The sequence below is a fragment of the Salvia splendens genome, chromosome 10 (assembly GCF_004379255.2).
Source record: "Salvia splendens isolate huo1 chromosome 10, SspV2, whole genome shotgun sequence".
NCBI classification, from domain to species: Eukaryota; Viridiplantae; Streptophyta; class Magnoliopsida; order Lamiales; family Lamiaceae; genus Salvia; species Salvia splendens.
In genome coordinates, this window is record NC_056041.1 from 14,891,058 (window position 1) to 14,916,324 (window position 25,267).

Consider the following 25,267-nt stretch of genomic DNA (forward strand, 5'->3'; position numbering starts at 1 on the left):
ATTAATCTGTTCGGTTCTAACCGAACCGACCGTTTCCCACCCCTATAATTTACTAATGAACATCATAAACAACCGGGAGCTGCCAGCTGACATCATTAATATTCCTAGCCATAATAATAGTAGGAGTATATGACATAACAACCTCCAAACTCATCATATCTTTAATTTGTTAATTATTAAAAATCTAAATTATCCAATTAAATTGTGCTATTTTGTACAAAATGGACAAACTCACACAAGACTATTAAGACTATATTATGGAGTATATAATTAATTAATATTAGTAAATAATTATTTAATTAGTACATTTTAAAATTTTATCTACGTATAATCTAACTATTAAGTGTACCATTGCACAACACATTAACCACGACTTGATACAAAGAAGGGAGGCCAAGTCATTAACATTCATGACACATTCATTTTTTCAGATTTGGCTTTAGTTTGATATAATACTTTGAATTTGGCTTTATTTTAACGTCATTCAGTGACATTATTAGAAAAACGTAAGAGCATCCGCAGCGGTGGCGGTCGTCGCCACCGCCGTCCGTGCCAGCGGCAAGGAGAAGGGTCGCCGCCGCTGCGCTCGCGCCGCTGGCACGGCGCTGCTCGATGTATCGAGCACGTCCGTGCCAGCGGACGCACACGTGGCGGCACGGGATTGGGCAACGGCGTAGCCGTTGCATTCAAATTTTTTTTTTAAAAAAAAATCGGTATTTAATTATAAATAATGCTAAAAAATAAAAAAAAATATTTTCCAAATCCCAAAAATATGGCCGTTTTTTCCCGTTTTTTCTGATTTTTTTTATTTTTTTTCCCAAAATCATCTATAAATACACACATTCATCACTCATTTATCACATCAATTCATCTCTCATTCATAATTCTTATACAAACTATCAACACATTCAACCTTCACTCAAAACATCAAATGGATTTCACTCATCTCATGGCGGAAGCGGAGCGCGAAGAACAAGAATACTACGAACAACATCGTGCCGCTTACGAAGCATATGTCGCGGCGAATACCCCCGCTCATCCTCCTCAACGCATTAGATCAAATCGCCGCTACATCCATCGTGACCGGGAGGGAGCCCACGAAAGGCTCGTTGCCGACTACTTTGCCGACCATCCGCGGTTTCCGGCAGATTACTTCAGGCGCCGTTTTCGCATGTCAAAGCGCTTGTTCATGCGAATTGTCAACACATTGTCCGCACGTGTTGAATACTTTCAAGCAGGTGTAGATGCAGCCGGCTGGCAAAGTATCACGGCGTTGCAGAAGTGTACGTGTGCCATCCGACAACTCGCTACTGGGCAAACGGCCGACATCTTCGACGAGTATTTGCATATCGGTGAGTCCACTGGAATCCTTTGTTTAAAGAATTTTTGCGAGGGCGTTCGTTCTGCTTTTGGGGATGAATTCATTCGGGCACCCACCACCGATGATTGTCAATGGTTGCTTCGTTTTCACGAATCAGTCCATGGCTTTCCCGGAATGCTTGGCAGCATTGACTGCATGCATTGGAGGTGGAAGAATTGCCCGACTGCTTGGAGGGGGCAACACTTAAGCGGTCACAAAGGCGGCGGCCCAACACTTATCCTTGAGGCGGTCGCCGACTATCGCCTATGGATTTGGCATGCATATTTTGGCGTTGCCGGATCCAACAACGACTTGAACGTGCTCTATTCTTCACCACTATTCAATGATGTGATGAATGGTGTAGCACCGGCGATCGATTTCACCATCAACGGAAATACATACCGAATGGGTTACTATCTCGCCGATGGTATCTACCCAAGGTGGTCGACGTTCGTGAAGACGCTCCACAACCCGCACGACCCGAGACGGGTTCTTTTTGCGCAGCGTCAAGAGTCAGCGCGGAAGGACGTCGAAAGAGCCTTCGGGGTCCTTCAAGCTCGATTCAACATTGTGAAGGCCCCGGCTCGACTGTGGTACGTGAATAATATCGCCGACATCATGTTCACGTGTATTATATTACACAACATGATTATAGCCGACGAAGGGCCGAGGGCGGCTAGCTTCTACGACGAGGACGAAGCCGGAAGCTCAACAGCGAGGTCTCCCCCACGCCGAAGCGAGCATACGACGGTTGGCCAGAGGATCGAGACAAGACACACAATGCGCGATACTCGAATCCACAATCAACTACAAGAAGACCTAATCAACCACATGTGGACGAAATTCGGCAACAAGTAGTGGTTTTTTTAATTTTTAGGATTTTAATTATGTAATGTTTAATTTTATTTATCATTTGTAATATTTATTATGGTTTTTAAATGAATTTTAATATTATGGAAATGTTATTGTTTAATTGAATTTTAAATTAATTGTGCTCGTCCTTGCGGAAGAGCACAGTTGTGGGTGTTGTGCTCTTGCCAGAGAGCATGCATGAATAGTACCGCCCGGGCCCACAACCGTGCCGCTGGTAAGAGCACGGTTGTGGATGCTCTAAAGTTTGCCATGCTTCTCTCTCCCCTCTGTCCAAATACACACATGCATGCCGGGACATAATCTCTCAGTGATTTCTCTAGCTTGTCTTGACTAGCCTTCTTTTTCAGTATTTGTTTGGCACAAATTTGACTCTACTTTTCCTTCACTAGTCAGCACCATATGGCTCCTTGTGATAAATATCTGATGCATTTGCAGCTCTTCTCCCTCCCCTCCACCACCATAGCTTGTTTGTTTCTATTCCACGCACACAATTCGTACACAAACTTACACCAATAGTAGTACACCAAAACAAAGCATCTTTTCTCCGTCTTCAATGTTTGCTTAATCCTTTTACACCAAACCTCCACCTTTACCTTCTTCCTCCTTGTATCAGATGTGCCAACTTTTACCACATTCTTGAAATCATGAAAGTGGAAAGGAGGTGGGCTACATGTGTCGCATTCTTGAAAGTCATCTTTGTTTTTCGGACAAAATCCCTCTTTTTAAATGTCCTAATACAAAGAGGGCTGTTGTTCAAATGTCTTAAACCCCAGCAAAAGTTCATAAAAATCCAATCTTGCCACACCCCCTCCACTTCTCTTTTCAAAATTTTCAGTTCAAGAAACCATTTTTAGTAAGCCCATTATTTAGGAAAGAGAGAGGGGGGCAAAAAATGGGGTGTGTAGCATCAAGACTAGAAGAGGAAGAGGAGGTAGTCTCAATTTGTAGAGAGAGAAAGAAGCAGCTCAAGCTGGCTGTACAGAGAAGATATGCTCTAGCAGATGCTCATTACAGATACTGCAAATCACTCTCTGGTGTCTCAGCAGCCATAAATCTGTTTGTCACTCACCATTCTTCACCAAACGCATCATATCGCATCACACTCCAGCCTCACTCCCCCACAAAAGAGAAGGTAGTTTCAAACCCTCCATTTCTGCAGCAAACACCCTCTGAGCCCACAAAGCAAAACATTGCATGTGACTCTCATGACAGTTTCTCAACCAGCTCTGTTTCCTCCGAGGAGGAGAGAGAGAAACAAGAAGGAGAGGGTGGAAGCTGTGGCTACTTCTACATGGACATGCCTCAGCCTCAGCCTCAGCCAACAATGGCTTCACCTCAGAGAGATTTTGGGTGGGATTTCTTTAACCCTTTCAACAATGTGGCAAGGCCCGAAATCGTGACTGTCTGCAACAGGATGTCTGAGGAGGAGGTGAGGGCTGTGAGGGAGCAAGAAGGAATCCCTGAACTTGAGGATGAAGAAGGAGAGAGAATGGGAGGGGAGGCAGCCAATGTGGGTGAAATTGAGGCTGTGAAGGGTGTGGAAAGAGATGGAGAGAAAGAGTTGAGTGTTGTGGATAATCATAAACCGGTTGAAGGGAGAGAGCTGTTGGAAGCTTTGAAGGATATTGAAGATCTTTTCATTGTAGCTTATGATTCTGGTAAGGATGTTTCTAGAATGCTGGAGTACAACAGGGTGCATTTGCAGTCTAATATTGATGAGATAAAAGGTGATTTTTTAAACTAATTTTCCCTCCCATTTTGCTTTTTTATTTCAAGAATCAGATTATTTTGGTTTCTTCTTGCTTTTTTCTTGTATAGTTCGCATCTTGTCATCTCCTTTAGAGAAAAAAGTGCTATATTAAGATACCAAACTCAATACACCACATCACCTTCTCTCTCACACACACAAAATTAGGCCTCTAGTTTGCTTCCATCACTTATGGAAAGAGAGATGTGAGATGTTTGTGATTTCAGTCTCTCTCCCTCTTCGATTATCAATATCTGCCAGAAGGGGTCAAACAGCAGTTGTCTTTTATATTAGCCGAACTCATGGTGTATCTACACTTGAATGATCAAGAAAAGGTTGTTCTTAATCTAATCCAAAGTTTTCTTTTAGTCTTCTTTAATCTTTCACACACTGTAATATTCTAATCTGTTAAGGAAATGCTCTCTTGCACTGCACAATCTACATTATAAGCAAAAGTTCGGCATAACTATCTCTACATTGCTTGTGCATTGGTGATTTATGATGGTCCTGTTAGCTTTCCCAAGTTTGTTCCTACTCCTATTCGAAATTCATACCTTCGATCCCTCAAAACCCCCCAAAACGCTCTTCACCCCCCGAGACAATTAGAGTTTGAACAATGGCTTCATGATTTTCAATTGAAATGCAAGATCTTGCCACTGGTTTTCATGTCTTTCTCTTGCAGCTTCTCTGATGTTTCATCATTTTGTAGTGACTCTTCTCTAGTTTGTCATTTCTTTTGTCACTCCGGGGATATCACACTCACACTGACATGTGTATGCAGAAAACTCGACTAAGCTGATCCAAGCCATCACCTGGAGGTCTGCTTCTTCGAGCTCATCATCTTGCAAGAGTTTGGTCGCGTCTAGTTCCTCGACGTGGACAGAGTTCACCAATGACCTCGTTGATGACTACGAAGGCATGACTTCCGGAAGCCACTCACTCACCTTAGCAAGGCTCTATGCGTGGGAAAAGAAACTATACGATGAAGTAAAGGTAAAACAATCCCTTCCCAAACTTCATTATCTGCTAGCACATTTTAGTACACATTCTAACTATTCGAGAATTTGTAATGCTACAAGAAAATTATTGTGTTCTAGAGCTATGCTATGGTTATTTTAAGATGTGATCCAGTAGATTCCTTTCGTTAATTCTTTCTCGTTATCATCCCAGAGTGGAGACAGCATACGTAAAATCTACGAGAGGAAGTGCAACCAGCTTCAAAATCAAGACGTTAGAGGAGACGAAAGGCTCACAGTCGACAAGAGCAGATCAGCAGTTAAAGATCTCTACAGCAGGATCCTCGTCACCATACGTAGTGCTGAAAGGATCTCTAAACAAATTGAGAAGCTGATAGAGGAAGAGCTCGAGCCACAGATACGGGAGTTACTTCAAGGGTAGGAAGAATCGATCGCATTATATAACACAAAACGCATTGTGTTTTCCAAACTCTTCTTATAACACACTCCACCTACTCTGTTCAATGCAGTATGACAGGAACATGGAAAGTCATGTTGGAGTCTCACGAAATCCAGAGCAAGATCATATTCGAAGTAGTGACCTTCTCGTGCCCCTCGTATAAGAAATTCTGCAGCGAGAATCATCGGCTCGCGACGCTGCAGCTCGAGACCGAGCTCCGAAACTGGCGCTCGTGCTTCACAGAGTATGTATCGGCCCAGAAGAGGTACGTCGAGGCCCTCTTCGGATGGCTATCCAAGTTTGTCGCTCCAGAAGTCGATATTTACTCTAGGGATCGAGCTTCTGCGCTGCCGTGCCGACTGAACGGCCGCCCGCTGCTCGTGCTCTGCCACGACTGGCTAGAGTCAATGAACAATCTGCCCGAGAAGTCAGTCTCGGTCGCGATCCGGAGCTGCTCAAGGGACGTCAGAGCTCTGTGGCTTCAGCAAGGGGAGGAGCTACTGCAGAAGAGGAAAGTGGATGGTCTATCCAAAGAGTTGGATAGGAAGACCTCGGCCTTCCAGAAGGCCGAAAACCGGATGCTCGAGCTTCGGCTGAGCAACAAGGGTGCGGCGGAGGTGGGCCCACTCGTCGACGGAAAAGGCACACTGGACGGCTTTCGGAGACGGGTGGATTCGGAGAAGGAGAAGCATCGAAGCCTGATGAAAGAGACTGAGAAGATGACACTGACTGGCTTTCAGACATGTTTTAGTAGGGTTTTTGAGACTATGACGGAATTCTCAAGGGCTGCATTGGAAATGTATAATGAGTTGGTGGAGGTAGAGAAGAAAGGTAAGAAAGTTTGTATAGAGGGTAGTGCAGAAGTAGAGAATGGCAACAGATGACATAAAAAAGAAAGACATCATTTGCTTGTTTAGATGGTTATTGTTGTTTGTAGGCTTTGATGTTTCATATTCTTGCATATTTAAGAATTCTGTCGAAGCAACTCGTTGAGACTTTTGTTTCTTCATGATTTTTTTTGTCCTGTAACAGTATAACTTGAGGGATCAAACAAGAACAGAAGCCACATAAAAACCGACAAAATCACATATATTCCCTAGAGAATAAGCAAATGCTGAATGTGGGGATAGACAGTTTTCAACAGAATTGTATTTAATGGCATAGGTTCTAAAGCATTACATTTTGTACAACATGTGTTAAATGGCAACTAGGTGTTGTCATCCTAGGCTTGAAACTACTTCCCAGCCTCAAATTCAATTTATCTCAAATATAAGGAGAATAAAAATTGAGAAAAGAGTACAAATTCGCTCAAAACGATAGCCGGAGACTGTATTCCCATAAACGGGACGATGTCCACCTGCAACCAGCTCTCCACTGCCGAGCCCACCACTGCACCAGCCACAAGTCCCCCAATAGTGATCACAGTAGCCTTTCCTGCAGAAGTAAGACCCAGTGTAGTCATCAAATAGATCAGGAATTGACATATAGTTCATTCATATATGTCAAACTGAAACCCCAAAGCCCAGCCGTTATAAAGGAGAAAATGCCAGTATTTGTTATACCAAGTTTGACATTCTTCTTGGTCATGAAGTACAATGATGCACCAAAGCTGGTGGCTAGAATGAGCCCGGGTACATCAGCTCCAGCATATGGTGCTGTGGAAGGTGATGAAGCTCCATTTACATACGTCAAAACCATTAGAGCTCCATAGACCCCAGCTTGCACACCTAAGTCGCTAGTAGATGGTGCTTCTACAGAGATGGGAGAGCCTTTGACCGAATTCTGCAGCCATTTTGGCATTGAATCCATTTTGGGAGCACTTACTGGCTTAACATCAGCATAACGGATGTTACTACTCACAACTTTCCCAGATCTCCGTTGTGATAAGCTCTGCATTAGCAGCATGTCATATGCAGCCTCCACCTGTGCAGATTTAGCCATTTTAATGGAAGTAAGCATTGGTAAGGCAAGAGAAAAATAACTGCTTGAAATGTGCAGCTATAACTCGAGTTCCTTAAAAATATTCCAGCGGATTAGGTGGTAACATCACAAAAATTTCTGTATCATCCTTGACATAATGGCTCGAGTCTTGACCTCGACAACACTTAATGCAATAGTAGAGGACTGAGTAAACAACACTTCCAACACTTATAAGTGCTTCAAGCTTTTTTGTTCCATTAACTTCTTTGAGTATCTGCTGCCCTCATTCCTAAAGGTGAATTTTACTATAAGAATGAACCGGAGCATCGCCTAATCGGGTATTTCCATTTCACAACACAGGCATAAATCTAGAAAGAAGGTGATTTCCTAGTGCCTTACTCGAAATAATCTTGACTCCAATATTCATAGTTACTTCGCTAAATCAACAACCAACAATCAAAATGCATCAATAATTCCACAGAGTATCAATAACGGTAGCAATTAAATTTATATTTTTCCATCTCAGACAAACTATCAGAAGCTAATAAGTCATTCAAAACACACAAAAACTAGAATAACTAATGAATTCCCAAATCTCAAGAAACCTAACCAATAAAAGCAAGAATTCAATCCAACGCCTCTAGTCAAACAGCACAACATATAGCAGCAAAGACTCATTCAAGACCAGTAGCAAGACAATAACAGAATTCAAACACTAAAAACCAATTCAAATTTGCACTAATGGATCAACTAAACCAACTATATTTGCAGTGCCTATTCGCCGCAACAATAACAGAATATAAACAAAATCAATCCCAAACCTCAATCGGCCAAAACGAAATTCAAATTCACAAACAATTAGAGCTAATTTGAGAAAAAAGGCGGAAAAACCTGAGAAATTGCTTCCTGGTCATCTTTACAAGACGCGACGGTGGAATTCTTGGCGCGGAGAATATCATCGAACGACGCACCTTCGGAGACTCCGAGCAATTTGAGAGCAGTCTCCACCGACATCTCCGACGGCGCGGAGTCGTCCGCTCGCGAGGCCCGCAGCGGCGTAGCTGCTAACATACGCCGGGTAAACATAGTGCCCCTGGGGCGGAGCCGGCCCGGGTTGAGCGCATTTACGACCGGTTCCCGATGGAAGGACGTCGATCCGGGCCGGTCTGAGCCGGAGATGGGGCGGCTGGGCCGTACGGATAGAGTTGTGGCCATGTGGAAGTGTGTGATGTGTGTGAGAGAAGAGAGAGAAAGAGGTGAGTAGCGGTTGAGCGTATTTTAGATTTTGTTTGTGGAGGAGTAGCGTGAAACGGAAAGAGATGACGTGGCATTATTTTGGAAGTTTATTTGCTGCTGTTTTCGGCTTCTTTTGAAATTTTGGATTCGAGTTCATTTATTTTCCGAACATTCCAAATTAATGAAGTTTATATATTGCCTCATTCTACTTTACTTTATCATATGTATAAATAGATTTTAGCTTCAGAATGTCAAGATCCGTTATTTAATGAATGTTGAATGTCAGTGCAAATATAGTTAAGATTTATAAGAGTGACCTCACATATATTTATGAAGCTCCATAAATGGTGTTATAGATTTATAATACTCCAATCCTCTATAAAGCATAATTTTACTTGATTTACTAATCAAATTCTAGTTTGAACCACAAGTATAAATACAAAGGTCTTTTCAGATTAATTGTTTTATTCTAACAAAAAGGTTTACTTAAATAAAAATTTGAATTTGAATTATAATTATAATTATAATATATAATTATAGACACGAAGATATGCTTGAACTGGGGAGTTATGAAGATAAGAGTAGGGAGGAAATGGAAAAGAAAAAAAATGATTAAACGTATTCTAGATTTAGCTTTTATCTTTCTAATCCAATTACATTAACTTAATGCTCTTTATGAAAATAATTCTTGCTGCAACAACATTTGTATACCGCTAAATCAGATCTCTATTGAGGCTTGAATAGAACATTAATATTTCGTCCACACTTTAGCTTACACATGCTATCATGATACTGTATTTGTACTTATACCTTTTTGAAATAATGTAAAATATGGAGTATAGGATATCGAGAACTCGAGGCATATTAAGGCCACTCGCCACGTGTCACGCGGGTGGCCTGTGTCCCGTTACGCCGTGACGGAACCAGGGTGGGACGCGTTGCAGCGTCTCGTCCCGTCCCCAGCCCGCTGGATCGCTCGTCCCACCATGACCAATCGCGTGACGTCTCGCCACGCGCCGAGGCGACGTGGTGAGCTCCCAAGCGATGTGCGACGCCCACTCGCCGGGCCGCGAGTGGGATTCGTCACGCTGACGCAATAATTCATTTTAAAAAAAATTGAAATAAAAACAAAAAAATTAATTGTGAAAACGGTAATGTTACCGTTTTTATAGCTATTTCCAATTTTTTTTTTTATTTTTTTACTCTATAAATACTCATAATTCATCCTCATTTCACACACAACTACAGATCTATTCTTCTCAAATCATCTCCATTTCCTCTCCAATTTTCATCTCAAATCATCTCTATTTTATTCTTTCCCCTAAATTTAATCGATCTCATGGATCCATATGAGCAAATGCTTCAAATAATGGAAGAATCACTTGAAGAAGATCGACGTCGGAAAGCGGAGGAAGCTGCGCCGCCCCAAAGACGCTCCCGGACTTACATCCATCGTAATCAGGAGGAAGCCGCCGCAAGGTTAGTCCGCGACTACTTCTGCGATAATCTGGTGTAGGGAGATACCTACTTCCGTCGCAGTTTCTGCATGCGGCGACCGCTATTTCTCTACATCGCAAATACATTGGCGGGCCGGGAAGAGTTCTTCCAAGAAAAGTTCGACGCCGTCGTCCGTCCCAGCCACACGATGCTGCAGAAATGTATTGCAGCAATCCGTTAGCTTGCTACTGGACAAACGACGGATGTGTTCGACGAATACCTTCACATTGGAGACAACATTAGGAGAATGTGCTTGCTCCAATTCTGCAAAGGCGTCCGGGCAGCCTTCACCGACGAATTTCTCCGGAAGCCAAGCACGACAGATTTGCCAGTTCCTGCTCCGCCTTCACGAACAAGTGCATGGCTTCCTCTGGATGCTTGGCAGCGTCGACTGCATGCACTGGCAATGGAAGAATTGCCCGGTGGCGTGGAGGGGTAGTACACGAGCGGCCACAAAGGCGCCCACCCCACTGTTATACTCGAGGCCGTCGCCGACTACCGGCTATGGATTTGGCATGCGTACTTCGGGGTCCCCAGCTCGAACAACGACATAAACGTGCTCCAGCAATCCGACCTCTTCGCCGAAGTTTTGGATGGTAAAGCACCGGCCATCAACTTCGCCGCTAACAACCGGCGCTATAGAATGGGGTACTATCTTGCCGACGACATCTACCCGAAGTGGCCAACCTTCGTGAAGACGTGCGCTAGGCCTGTGAACGCAAAGCAGACGCTTTTTGCGCAGAATCAGGAGGCTGCTCGGAAAGATGTGGAGCGGGCGTTCGGGGTTCTCCAAGTTCGCTTCAACATTATCAAAGCTCCGGCTCGTTCGTGGTTCATGGAAAACATGGTCGACATCATGTATACGTGCATAATTTTGCACAACATGATTGTTCAAGACGAAGGATCCGATGCGGGAAATTGGTTCGACCCTGAAGCCCCCGGAAGCTCAACCGCCAGTAGTCCGCCTCGAAGTGGAGTGCATTAGTCTATACAAGAACGATTGTCTATTCGGGCAAGGACACGTGACTCTTCCGCCCACGCCCAACTCCAAGATGATCTCGTGGAGCACATTTGAGCAAACTTTGGTGGAGGAAATTAATTTATGTATTTTAAATTTTTTTAGGATTTTTAATTATATATATATTTTTAATTTTTTACGAATTGAATTTTATGTTGTAATGTTATTTTATTTTTAATGAAGTGTGTTTTTATTAATTGAATTCGGTCGAAAAATAAAAAAAAATGAAATTAAATGAATAGTAATTTAAGGGACGGAGGGTTGCAGGTTCTGTCTCTTAGTTAAGAGATTGAGTAAAAAGATACAGTGGGACTCGTAAATAGTGTTTTAAGGGACGGTTAAGAGATGATATAGTGACAACGTTGTGGATGACCTAAAAACGTTGGTAACATCTTGAAGGTCAATTTAAATTGTGACACGGGCCTAGTTTTATTTGGGTCACATTTATGGCCCAAATCCGACTTGAACAATAGATAAACATTAAAAAGTTAGTAATGGGCCCAGGAATTTGAGAAAGCTAGGATTTAGGAATATACGTCTATATAAAAGTATAAAGCAGATTTTAAAATTTTGGACATTTGTGATGAAATCTTTTAGCATTATTTTTGGAAGAAATTATATTTTGTAGTTACAGCTACAGAATACTTATGATTTTAAGATTCGTAAACAATAGATACATAGTTATTATTTAAACTTTTTATTGAAATAATTGAGAGCTTGTTGGTGTTGTGGCTATAGTGACACAATTTTTGAGTCAGCTTGTTTTCTATGAAAACTCATACCACTACTTATTAGAACCATTTACTTTACGTTGTATATTAAACGTTTTCAAATTTCAATAATGGATATATTTATTAATTGGTGAATATGATGATTTTATCGATAATGATTGAATGTCGAATATTTTCCATCTACAGAAAAACAAGGATCGTAGAGTTAAATAACCAAGTACTAATACATATCAAGAGAGGAAAATAAAAAGATAAAACGACATAATTTGATAAGTATTTAAATACTGCTCTTCGTGAAATGGGAGGTCATTTTTCTTTTTCTTTTTGATAGCTCTTCCAGAGTGAGGGGGCAATTATTTAAATTATTCCATGCATTAAAATTACAGAATTTTATAATTTATTTTTACATAACCTTAGAGTATCCACTATGATGCGGACGCAGCGATAGCTGCGTGTGGGGGCGGTGGGCGGGCGGGTTATAGTGCGGAAGTTGTCCGCCCATGGGTCGGACGCGGATTGGGGGCGAGGCGACGGTGGACGATGGATAGGCGGGCTTGGGGCGAGGATGCGTCGGGGAGGAATTAGCCGCGCCTATAGGCGCGGCGACCATAGTGTTGGACATCCGCCGCGGCCAAGACATTTTTGCTTTTTTTTTTAAATTTATTTACCTCTATAAATACCACTTCCCACCACCTATTTTTCACCATTTACCTCTATAAATACCACTACCATAGTGTTGGACATCCGCCGCGACCATAGTGTTGTATTTTATTTTAATTATTCGTTGTATAATTTTACTCGTTTGCAATACAACGAATATTCGGCCATAATTACCTCGTTTTCTAATTATTTACACTGTGATTATTTTAATTATACCTAAATGAAACTAAAAATATTTTAAAATGAAAATTGATTATAAAATTTGGGGGCTATTGCAAGTGTCCACCATAGTGGCGGAAATGGAATTTTGGGGATGTGGACAACTAAACTGGGGCTATGGACAAAAATTGGGGCGGGGCTATTGGGGGTGGACACCCTTATAAGGGCATCCGCAGTGGTGCGGATGTCCCGGCGGAATTCCCTGTGGAGTTCCCACTGCCACGTTATAAGGACTTCCCACTACTCTGCCACGTCATAAGGACTTCCCACTGCTCTGCCACGTCATACGGACTTCCCACTGCACAGTGGCTGAATTCCCCTGCGGAATCCCCGACGGAATTCCCACATTAAAAAAATTCACAAATTCATTAATTAACCACTTTCCGGAAGTAAAGAATTTACGGAATTAAAATTTCGACGCGAATAGGAAAAAAAATCCATAAAAAAAAGAAAAGTACATTTCACCAAATAAGAAAAGTACATTTCACCAAAAAAAAAAATACATTTCAATAATTACAAACTACAACGACGACTCCTACGCTGCCACACTTCTTCAATAATATCGTTCTGGAGTCGAACGTGGGCTTGTTTTTGGTGCTAATGAAGTGAAATTCAACGAGCCGTATATATAGACATTGAAAAAAAATCGGAATTCCGCGGAATGCCGCGGACCTATGACGTCCTTAGCTCAATTCCGTATCCGTGCCATTCATGCCTAATGACGGACGTCTGCCACAGAATTCCGGCACATCCGTGTGAATTCTGCGGCGAAGTCCACCATTGCGGATGCTCTAAGCTCAAATCAGAAAGAGTGGGTCACCACCAAGCTCTCAACATTATATACCACCTGTCTTATCTTGACTTGTCCAGCAATATTATTCTGCTTTAATCAGTTGTACACCCACATGCATGGACCGGTTGTACCCTCATTTCATCATCTGATTGCGTAAATAATTGATTGCTACCTTAAGAAATAGTATTTCATATTTGGACTCGAACCATAATAGTATTAAACTTGAAATGAATATTTCAAATGTTGCTCCAATTAAAAACTGCAGTTCAAAATTTATTGTCTAGATTCAAATTTATCTTACAATTAGAAGTCGTCCATTTTATTAAACATAATTTATCTACAACATATTGGGTTGAGAATTGATTTATTAGGTGATAAGAATTTGTTTCTTTACTTTAATTATACTAATAAAAATTTAATTTGATGGTTTGTATAATATAATACTAATATAAATAAGATTTTATTAGTAATTTGTAACTCAACATGAAAAAAGGAAAAAAAAACTCACCATGAAAAAGTCTCACATCATGAATGTTAGTAGAAGGAAAACACGTTAAAAAATATCAAGTACTCCTATATCAAATAATTATACTCACGATAAAAAACAAAATATAAATATAAAGCAATATTTATATCAGGCATCAGATCTCAGCTTCGTTTCAGCCAATATCATCCCTCTCCAACCACTCCTCGCGCTCTCTTCGATTGGGAAAACCGGTACGTAACTTTCTAGATCCAGTTTCAGATTCTGCATATTTCAATCGCGTAGGTAATATGAATTTCGATGTTTCGTTTCGTATTAGATGTATTTTGCGCCTCACATCTGCCTGAATTTGTTCGTGTCGAAGCGAGTAGTAGTTGATCGGATTGATTGTCGAATTGATCGGTGTAGGCTGTGTTGGTGTTTTCGATGCGTCTGAATTTGGTTCCGAGTTGATTCAATTTGGTATGTGGTGATCCAGTTTGAAACACTCTGAATTCATGACAGTTAGCGGTTGATTTTGTTTTCGACTGAGTTATTTGCATAAGCGTGAAGGTACTGTGATTAACCATACAATACGTTTTGGTTATGGCCTCTAGTTGGCAAGTGATTTCATTCTAGCGCTGGTGTCGGAGTTGTGGAGTGGAAATGATCTTGCTTCAGCTTCTTATTAACAGAAATTTAGTCTCTTTGTAAAAGAGAGGCCTTGGTTATCAAGAAATGGAAATATGAGAGCAATTTACTGGTTGGTTAGAAATTAAAGGAGACTGCAGTTTAGTGGTGTTGGTTCGTAGTATATCTTGAATGAACTGAGCCCCTAGCAGACATTCTCAGTCAATATTACATAATTTAACTGTTTATATTTATGAGAGGTGAGTTGGGACATGAAGAGAGATGGAATCATGTATGAAAGTTGTAGTTTAGCATAAATAGCTTACTCCTACTGAATGTAGCTGGTGACATTATTCTAATTTGGTCAGGAATATTGTGGATTTTTCAGGTTAAATATGGGTGCTGAAAACAATGTTGACATGGAGGAGGGAACTCTGGAGATAGGAATGGGTATGTTGTCTTCCGACTTACCTTTTCTTCTTGTTGTTTATCTGATTGTACAGATGCTCATGTGGTCATCCCTTCGTTTTTACCTTTCCGCAGTTTTATTGTCTTCTTATATTTCTCCTTTTATGCATTTAACATCAGAATTTGTTAAATGAAATAAGCAGTAAAAGTATAAAATTGACTATTTGTCTTTAGTATTCGTCACTAATAATACTATCTTTTGATACAAAATATCACTATTATGAGCCAATAGGAGTGCGGAGGGGAATTTTTTAAAGGCTTTATGGTTTCCTCGATCTCTTAGTTTTATGAAACATTGCTGGTGCCTGATGGAGATTTACATTCCAAGTGTCAAAGTTTGATTTTTCTTATATAATATAATTGGGGTTTCTTACACACCCCCTGAATATTCGCAATACACCTAGAATCTCCACATGAGGAAGCTTGCCTTGGAGTTATTAAGGGTGCACTCCTAGTGTAAAATGCTTCTTGAAATATTCCCCACATTATTTTATTTTATTTAAGTTAATTCATTCCTCACTCTCAATTTCTCTTCTTATTCTTGACATGTTTGCAGAATACAGAACTGTCTCTGGAGTTGCTGGACCTCTTGTCATCCTCGACAAAGTGAAGGTGAATTTCATATTGCCTTGTCAGCATTTCCTTATGAGGCATCATTTGCACATGCTTCTCTTGGTGAAAAATTTTACATCTTTGAACATGATTTATTTAGATGTCTTTCTCAAACTATGCCAGGGACCCAAGTACCAGGAAATTGTTAACATTCGCCTAGGAGATGGGACAACCCGACGTGGACAAGTACTGGAGGTTGATGGAGAGAAGGCTGTTGTTCAGGTGATCATAGCCACAATTTTCAATAATATATTCTTCAAATGGTTTCACTCTTTTATTAATGGCAATTTTTTATATCTGACTAGTTCTGTATCTTTGAATTTTGTGCTTTATTGTAACAAAGTGTTTTTTTAACAAATCTTCTGGTTTGAACTAAAAAGCAAGTCTCCTTTTGGTTTCTTCAGACATTTTAGAGTAATAATGAAAATCTGTTCAGCTTCCTTCTAAAAGAACCTTATTTATGTGGTTATTATTATTAGTTCAGAACCTTCAGTATTATGACGGTAGTTGTTTAATTTGAGGAGGCACTCACATATAGTAGTCACATACTATTTTGTTTCTTGTTCATTTGATCAGGTTTTTGAAGGAACTTCTGGAATTGACAATAAATATACGACTGTCCAGTTTACCGGGGAGGTACAGTCATTCTCAGTTTTTTTCCTCTCAGAATCTGCTCTTAATTATGGCTCTTTTCTTGAATTATTAGAATCTTCTGATTTTTCTGAATGAGATTACTTTTTTAATACAAAAACCCGACTCCTTAAAATTATTTTATTCTTTGACGCCCCCTTGAAATCAGGTGTCATAATAATTCTTTTATATCTTGTTTGCAGGTTCTAAAGACACCAGTATCGTTGGACATGCTTGGCCGTATCTTTAATGGTTCTGGGAAACCCATTGACAATGGTCCTCCTATTCTTCCTGAGGCTTACTTGGATATATCTGGCAAGTATCCATGGAATATTAGTTATACCACCATTATGCGTATATGCAAAGTGGCCATAAGTTGATTTATATTTTAACCTGTTACTGCAGGGAGTTCAATCAATCCTAGTGAGAGAACCTATCCTGAAGAAATGATTCAGACTGGAATTTCCACTATTGATGTCATGAACTCGATTGCTCGTGGACAGAAAATTCCTCTTTTTTCTGCTGCTGGTCTTCCCCACAATGAAATTGCGGCTCAGATCTGTCGCCAGGCTGGTCTAGTCAAACGACTGGAGAAATCTGATAATCTTCTTGAGGTGCTTTGGGGAAAATTACTACATAATTAACAATTGAATATTTTGCTTTGTTATACTTAATGAAAAGGTGTGAGGTGATTCCTAAGCTACAGCATTGTTATTATGATCTACTCTGTTATGCAGGGTGGTGGTGAAGAGGATAATTTTGCCATTGTCTTTGCTGCTATGGGAGTCAACATGGAGACAGCTCAGTTCTTCAAACGTGATTTTGAGGAAAATGGATCTATGGAGAGAGTGACTCTTTTCCTGAACTTGGTGTGTAATGTGAACCTCCTTATATGGGATTGCTTAATTTTATGTGAAATCCTGGATGAAGATTCTTCATTTATATTTCCTAATATTAGCTTTTCTGCAGGCCAATGATCCCACTATAGAGCGCATCATCACACCCCGTATTGCTCTGACAACTGCAGAATATTTAGCATATGAATGCGGAAAGCATGTTCTTGTCATATTGACAGATATGAGTTCATATGCTGATGCTCTTCGTGAGGTAACTCCTGACAAAACATCCAGCTTTGTCTGTGACGTGTACTGATGGCATGGTTTTCCTTATTTTTAACTGCTAATATAAAGTTTAACATGTCTCTCTTTTATGTATAAACATTTCTAATTAGGTGGCCTGGTATGCATCTTTTCTCAGTACCATTATTCCTGGCTTTGACTTGATGTTTGTTTGTGTCACTGTTATTTACCTATAAAAATAATGTGCCTGACAAGGATTAACCACCTCCTTTTTAGGTGTCTGCTGCTCGAGAGGAAGTGCCTGGAAGACGTGGTTATCCTGGTTACATGTACACTGATCTTGCAACCATCTATGAACGAGCTGGACGTATTGAAGGGCGCAAAGGATCCATCACTCAAATTCCTATTTTGACCATGCCCAATGATGGTAATATATATGCCAATATTTGACATTAGTTGTCTGGCGATCTTGTTTGTACATAATATGTGTGTGTGTTATCATTAATATGATAGTATCTTTGCAGATTAACCTTAATCTAATCTTTTGCTTGTTTGAATTGGTCAGATATTACGCATCCAACTCCAGATCTTACTGGTTATATTACTGAGGGGCAGATATACATTGACAGACAACTTTACAATAGGCAGGTAAACACACAGAGGCACTTTCCAGTCAATCTCTGGTAGATCATATACAAGCAATTACACCATAATTCACTCAAGTCTTAACTTTAGGTTACTAGTTCTAATTCTTGGGAGTTCATATAAATTTTGTTGAGAATGTTGGTTCATATAATGTATTGTAGTGTGTTATTGCCACTTCTAAATGACTGGCTGTTCTGAAAATGGTATACTCCGTTAACAAGTCATGTCATCAGTGTGCTCCTTATGTTACAAATGGATGCATTTATTCCCATCACCTAGTTCCAGTATTTGACTGAATTAATGATCTCGATCTTTACAGATCTACCCTCCAATCAACGTGCTGCCATCATTGTCTCGTCTAATGAAGGTTAGTTGAAAAAGTAAAATGCAGTTTATTTGGTGTGATCATTTTTGGAGGAATTATAGATAGTCCAGTGCCATGTTTTACAATGCCACTCTATTACTTTTGCAGAGTGCTATTGGTGAGGGTATGACTCGTAGGGATCACTCCGACGTGTCTAACCAGGTACTATTTAATCATAAAATATTAGTCTTCATGGACATGATGTGGTAAAGCAGTGTTTCATTTTCTTTTGCATTTGTTTTATTTATCTGGCTAAATTTATTTATTTCTGTATGCTTAGCTGTATGCAAACTACGCCATCGGGAAGGATGTTCAAGCAATGAAAGCCGTGGTCGGAGAAGAAGCTCTTTCCTCAGAAGATCTGGTCTGTCATTTCCACATTTGTACATAAAACAATCACATCAACACAAGTTAAAAGAAATACTTACTTACCAAAACTGCTTGAAATGTGCAGCTATATCTCGAGTTCCTTGATAAATTCGAGAAGAAGTTTGTTGCTCAAGGGGCCTATGATACCCGCAACATCTTCCAGTCACTTGATCTGGCATGGACACTTCTCCGGATCTTCCCCCGAGAACTGCTCCACCGTATCCCAGCAAAGACGCTTGACCAATACTATAGCAGGGATGCATCAAACTGAGAGAGAAAAGAGAGAAAGTGAGAAGCTCTTCCACTGGAGTATTTGTTTTGGCATCTTTGTGATATATTGTTTGGTGTATATTACGTTGGGTGGTTTTATCTCCTCTAGCTCTTTTTGAATAAGCGCTGTCGTTGATTGGCGGCCCATGGAAGCCAAGTCTCTCCGGCAGGTGAAAGAATTTGATATTCTTTGGTAAAGAGAACCAGTTAGATCCGGTAATTATTTCGTGTTATTACTTCGCCCTAGGGAAGAAGAATATTTGGCTTCTTTTATATTTAAGAAACGAGAAACATTTTGTTGCTTAAAGCCAGAACTATTTATTGCATGCATTGTTTTCTCATGTAAGGGAGGTGTTTTCAACTTTTAAATGTCACTGGACTATTTAGTGTTCTGTATGTTCTTCATCATCATGATCATCATCGTCATAAATAAGTGGGAATTTGTTTCGTGTTTTAGTATAGTGCACTAATTATTTGAAGTTAGAAGGTATTTACCAGATGAAAATTAATATTCGAATTCGAGTCCATAAGAGTCACTAGCACACTCTTAACTATTCATTACTTTTGTATGCAGCATGTGTTCCATCGAGTAATTTTAAGCAGTATAATCAACTCTTTCATCAATTATAATCTATCGAATTAACGAAGTGTGCATAATTGTATCACGATATGTCATAAGAGACGAAGTTAACAGTGCCTTAATCGGGAAGTTAGGTATTCTTGGATGAATTGATTGACTTTGAATGCCGTTTCCACTCTCTCCCACCTCTCTTGCCGTCTGGTCTCTGCCTCTGACCGGCTATGATGGAACTGCGTTAGGCACGAGGAGTAGAGCAGCGGTTCCATCTCCACCAACATCTCCTTCACATTCTGTGTAAGCTGGCGCACGCTTTTGCTCCATTGCCCTCTCATTTCCTCCATTCCTCCTACCACCACGGGCAGCACCTCTTCCGCTGCTTGCAGCGCCATCTTCACAAACCGTTCGTTGTTCCACATGTAGAGTGCTCGTTCTGCAACCTGCGAGTTTGGACTGTTGAAACACTTTGTTATCCGATTGCACAAAGGCAAAGCAACAGCCTTATACTCTAGAATCTCCATATTCTCAACCAAATCTTCAAGCTCCCCTATGAGCAGTTGGTGATTGGCCAGTACCGGAGAATCCCCCTAACGATGGCCACTCCAAGCAGCGGCTCCTTCTGCACAAACTGATAGACGGAGTAAGCCAACTGCTTGTGATACGCCTGCATCCCTTTAGGCCTGTGCAATGGCATCAGAACCCGCATCAAGAATATCCTATGCTCCTCCTTCAACGGCACACTAAACCCGTTGATGATCGTCCCACATATCTCCAGCAAATCCCCTATCCCGGCATGCCTCTCATCACCTTCGAACGTACAATGCAAGAAAACATCGTTCATGGCCTTCCTCATGAACGATCTCGAGCCGTGTAGCTTGGAGTATATCCGGTGGTACACATTCTTCAACCTCTCCCGTTCCCTCGGGTCATCTGACTTGAAGAGGGCGAGCAGGTTCAGAATGAAGGACTCCTTGATATACTCCCCTAGAGTTTTTGAGTTCATGTTTGTGACTAGGCAGAGGAGGACAGGTGATGGAGGTGTTGGGAGGCGGGAGGGGCCGGAAGAGGTGATCCTGTGTCATAGTAAACAGGGGCGAGAGGATCTCATCGGGCAGGCATGGCCCCCGCCCCTGCTGCTGCCCCTTCCCCTTGGCCATCGGCTTCAGCACAGCTAAAAGCTTGATGAAGCTATGCAACGAGGGCGATTCCGATGGTGATGGATCGCTGAAAGTGTATGTGTAAGCGCAGCATGAAATAAGAGAGAGAATCTTATCATGCTCTGAGCTCCTATGCAGCAGCCTTATGCCACTGTGGATGGAATCATGTTGTAGAAGAGATTTTAGAGTGTTGGATTTCATCTTCTTCAGAGAAGAAAACTTGGGGCTATTCGGGTTAGCTCCCATTCTCTTGTTTCTACATCCAATGAGGTGGTGGAGAGGGAGAAGAGAGCACTTGATGCTTCCTTTACCTGAATATATAACACATTTTTCTGCAGTTTCTTCAACGTATAGAGACAGAAGCATCGATATTTCATATGTGGAGTAGTATTGGAGAACCCGATTACAAAGAAAACACATAAATTATTTCCCCGTTTGTTATATATTTAAAGATTTCTTTGATGAAGACAAATACATTGTGGGGCAACCTTGTGTGAATCCAGAAATTAGAAAATAGAAAAAAGGGTTAAAAACTAAAAATCCTAATACAGTAGTACTCTTTGGAAACACCCAAGAAACACCCAAAATTGAAGTGATTGTTTGAAGAAACAAGATCAAAGATTAACTTTTTATAGCCTTCCTTTTTCATTTGTTTCTTCAACAGTGGAATTCGGAATTAATGAATTTAAAGCTAAAATGAAAAACTTAGTGATCATATGAACCATCAAGTAATAACAATTAATAAAATCACTCCCAAGAAAAAACTAATTCCTTTTCTTTTCCAGAAAGATTACTAAATTTGGACATGCACACGTTAACAATGTCCAACGCAATGCGATTCAAGAGAGAATCTTTTTGGGGCAAAATCTCTTCAGATAACGTAAACCAATTTGATGCAGCCGAACACCATCACCAGAAGTCAAATTCCATGCGGAGGAGAAGTTGCTGTATACGACGTCACTTTGGAGCTCACCTGAGACATTCATTACCACGCGATTTTTTTTATCAGAAGGTAAAAGCGTTTTGGCCGATTACCTACCAATTAGTACATTCTTGCAAAAAGGTTGAAACCCCAACTCCAAGGACCTCCACATCCCGGCCAGACAGTATTATTAGAGGTGTTCAATTGCAGTGGTCCGTTAAGGGCGAGGGCATAACCCACTGTCCTTACTGAAGGACACCTCCCACCCAAAGCTTCACACTTGTACCTGAAAGGTTTTACAACTACACAACAGACAGTAGTGGGATTCAATCCTTGGCCAATATTCTTGCAAATTTTCCCATCCGGAACTAACTGCGCTCCGCCCATGCGGGCAAAACTAAATTAGTACATATACTTATTATTGTGTGGTTCAACGATTTGATACAAGTGTAGTAACTTGTTCATGTCAACTTGCGTTCCAATTTGTTAACTTAGAAGTAACTCAACTAATTATTGTGAAATACCAGAGCATAATTTCTTTAAGCTAGACTTACTAATACATAAAAGTAATAGGTTTTGAGATTACAAAAATGGGTCAAATAAGATTCTGTTTTATGCACACATGTAGCATCAACTATTGATACCTACTAACTTAAAAACTTAAAAAACCTTTCATTTCGAGTTTGATACTCCGTTTAAAAAGTTAATACTAGTAGCATACATATTTTCAATTCGGGTTTATGAATATGAACATAGTTTGTGGAGTAATTTTGAAGAGAAATATTGAGACAAAAGTAGTACGTCTTATTCTGTCAAATATTTTTTTAATGGGTTGAGAAAATCATTTTACTGATTACAACATTGAAGGTTAGGTGAGGTGGATCAAATCTCAATCTTCTTCAAATCATATTATTAAATCATAATCTATTTAATTACTACTACTATTTTGCAAAAACACCTTCGAAATTAGATAAGACAAAAACGTATGCTTCCACAAAACCTCCACGTGTCACAACAATCCCCTTTCCCAGCGCGTGGACCCCACCTTAAACAGCTCCCATGCCATCCTCAAATCTCTCCTCCTTCCAACACTCACTCTCACACCTTCTCTCTCCAAAATTATGCTGTTAAAATCCAGCGCCATGTTACTAGTATGATAATACCTAATTATCAAATCAAAAAACAAATCCTAATACAAAAAACCTAATCTCCAATGGAGATCCCCACAATCAACCACCAAAATCTGATCAATTTCCCAGTGAAAAGCCACACCTTACCCCTCCCGGCCTCCGCCAACCGCATTCACAACCGCTCCGACGTCTCCGACGACATCGAGATGATCGCGCTCGAGAACCTAGGATACACCAGTCTAAAGGACCTCATGCCGTCGTCGTCTCCGCCGGCCGCGGCCTCGCCGACCAGCGGCAGCTGGAGGGAGATCCCGATCAAGGATCCGCTGGTGCAGCACGCCGCGTGGGCGTACCTGCAGCCGATGGGGGAGGCGCGTGACGACGGCACCCCGTGGTGGAGGCGCCTGGAGAGGAAGTGCTGCGGACTGGTCGGCTGCTTCAACGACGTCGTTTCCGCGGTTTTCGGCCGTTGGATCGCCGCTGAGAAAAGCGACGGTGATGATAAAGTTGACTGATGAATATGTGAGCCGTTGACTGCTTAAAACGGAGCTGCATTTTTTTGGGGAGGCTTTGTTTTGATTGGTGGATAAATTCTTTTTCTTTTTTTACAATTTGTTTTGGTGAAAAAATATTTCCGCTGTGAATATACAGTTTCGCTAGGGTTGTTTTTTTAATGGAGTTTCTAGGTTTAATATTTGTAAATAGATAGTAGTATATAATTGAGTGAAGAATTAATTTGTTTTGAGTTATACTCCTCAGTGTATTTTTTGTGTAAATTATTTGTAGTTGGGTGTCGCGCTTATCGTTACTCGTTCATAAATTCTCTCATCGCAATTACTCAATTTTAATCATGTTTTACACCTGTATATTAATATTTTATTGCAAATTGCAATAGAAAAAGTCCTTTTGACCGAGAATCGTGGCATTGCGATGATTTAGCAATCCCCATTATAGATATACGGGTAAATATTTAGAAAAAATTACATTATACTCACATGAGTAATTAAGTAATACAAGTATATGGAGTATAAAAGAATGCACATTTCATTAATTCTTCAATCATTTTCTTTATTAGATTAAGTAATTTTTTAAAATTTATATCAAATTAAAACGTGTCTTTTATTCAGGAATAGAAGGAGTATATCTTTAAATTGTCCCAAATTTTTTGAACAAATATAATACTAAGATGCTACTTTCTCCATCCACGAATAAGAGTCCTGGTTCATTTTACTATAAATGGTATAGGGTTTCACATTCCACTAATTCATTTCATCCACATTTCATTTAAAACTAATATATTCAAATAAAACTCATATTTCACTAACTTTTCTTCAATCAATTTTCTTAACATTTCTTAAAATCGTGTCTTCAAGAAATGAGACTACTAATGACGGATGAGAGAGAAGAACTAAATAAATTTATGGGGAGTTGATAATTGATATTAGACTCTCTATCAATACTCCATATTCTAAAATACAGTATGAAAATAGCTGTAATGGTATTTTGAATTCTGTTCCATTTTTTATTTCTAACAAACAAATAGGAGTACATATTTTTAGCTTTATACTAATATATACTACTCCATAATTCACTTTTTGAGATTTTGCAAGTACAAAATTGATCGATAGAAAATATTTTTTTAAGTTTTAATTACATAAATGGTTAAAGAAAAATTATTATTTAATGTGTTATTTAAATTAAGTGTTTGATATTAGTAATTGGAGATGATGTACAATATGTACTGCGATTGAATATACTGCATTGATTATTACGTATATTAGAGTATCCACATCCGTGCTCTTTAGTAAGAGCATGGATGTGGGCCCGGATCCACTTTTATTAATTTTTTACTCCCTTATCTTTCCCAAGAGCACAATACCCACATTCATGCTCTTCCGCAAGGACATGCTTAAGGGTCCCACTATTCCATTATTTAATTTAAATACTTCAATTACTAAAAATACATTAAAATATAAAAATTACATAATTAAATCCTAAAAAATAAAAATTACAAACTTAAAATCCTAAAAAATAAAAATTACATAATTAAAATCATAAAAAATAAAAAATACATAATTAAAAGCTAAAAAATACCCCGTGGAAGACTAGTCCTCTGGCCTTATTCCCAATATTTTTCAGAGACCCCGTATCATTGTCAAATGTGAATCAAGTTGCTCGGGAGTCATCCGAGACCTATCGGCCAAATTGAGTTGAGCCAAAATGGTCCACAACGAGTTGGTGGGGGTTGAGGTGGCACAAAGGGAGCGTGAGCGGGAGCGGATGGAGTCGCGGCGCGACAGCGGTTGGCCGTCGCCTTCTTCCTTCCTTGCGGCCGGCGTTGGGAACTGCTCAGGCAGGCGTCGGGGCTACCCAAGTTAGCTCCGGCAAGCTGGCTAGCCACCTCATTCTCACTGGCGTCGGATAGGGATACCGACCTCGACCGTTTGCTGGAGGAGCTGGAGGAGGATGATACCTCTCCCT

General features: G+C 40.3%; 3 protein-coding genes and 1 pseudogene across 4 annotated transcripts; 2 read left to right on the forward strand and 2 right to left on the reverse strand.

The window, feature by feature from the left end:
* Positions 1-2,636: 2,636 nt before the first annotated feature.
* Positions 2,637-6,405, forward strand: LOC121752952 (protein ALTERED PHOSPHATE STARVATION RESPONSE 1-like). Its single transcript, XM_042148059.1, has 4 exons — positions 2,637-3,960; positions 4,762-4,973; positions 5,151-5,374; positions 5,467-6,405. Exons 1-4 carry the CDS (start codon positions 3,126-3,128, stop codon positions 6,278-6,280), a joined length of 2,085 nt encoding a protein of 694 aa, XP_042003993.1. The 5' UTR covers positions 2,637-3,125; the 3' UTR covers positions 6,281-6,405.
* A 118-nt stretch (positions 6,406-6,523) lies between these two features.
* Positions 6,524-8,621, reverse strand: LOC121752953 (protein CHAPERONE-LIKE PROTEIN OF POR1, chloroplastic-like). The gene is made up of 3 exons (XM_042148060.1): positions 8,208-8,621; positions 6,959-7,319; positions 6,524-6,830 (listed from the first exon to the last, which is right to left on the reverse strand). The coding sequence occupies exons 1-3, from the start codon at positions 8,529-8,531 to the stop codon at positions 6,655-6,657; spliced, it is 861 nt and encodes a 286-aa protein (XP_042003994.1). The 5' UTR covers positions 8,532-8,621; the 3' UTR covers positions 6,524-6,654.
* A 5,428-nt stretch (positions 8,622-14,049) lies between these two features.
* Positions 14,050-19,392, forward strand: LOC121752286 (V-type proton ATPase subunit B 2-like). 2 transcript variants are annotated; one of them, XM_042147273.1, is made up of 16 exons: positions 14,050-14,187; positions 14,274-14,416; positions 14,952-15,013; positions 15,588-15,643; positions 15,767-15,865; positions 16,220-16,279; positions 16,477-16,588; positions 16,679-16,887; positions 17,011-17,142; positions 17,243-17,380; positions 17,629-17,779; positions 17,918-18,000; positions 18,317-18,364; positions 18,470-18,523; positions 18,642-18,725; positions 18,816-19,392. In XM_042147273.1, exons 3-16 carry the CDS (start codon positions 14,959-14,961, stop codon positions 18,999-19,001), a joined length of 1,467 nt encoding a protein of 488 aa, XP_042003207.1. In that variant the 5' UTR covers positions 14,050-14,187; positions 14,274-14,416; positions 14,952-14,958; the 3' UTR covers positions 19,002-19,392. The 2 variants fall into 2 exon arrangements, with proteins under 2 accessions (XP_042003207.1, XP_042003206.1); XM_042147272.1 differs by lacking the exon at positions 14,274-14,416 and having other exon boundaries at positions 14,056-14,187.
* Positions 19,393-19,687: 295 nt separating this feature from the next.
* LOC121752676 lies at positions 19,688-21,100 on the reverse strand (annotated as a pseudogene).
* Positions 21,101-25,267: the final 4,167 nt, after the last annotated feature.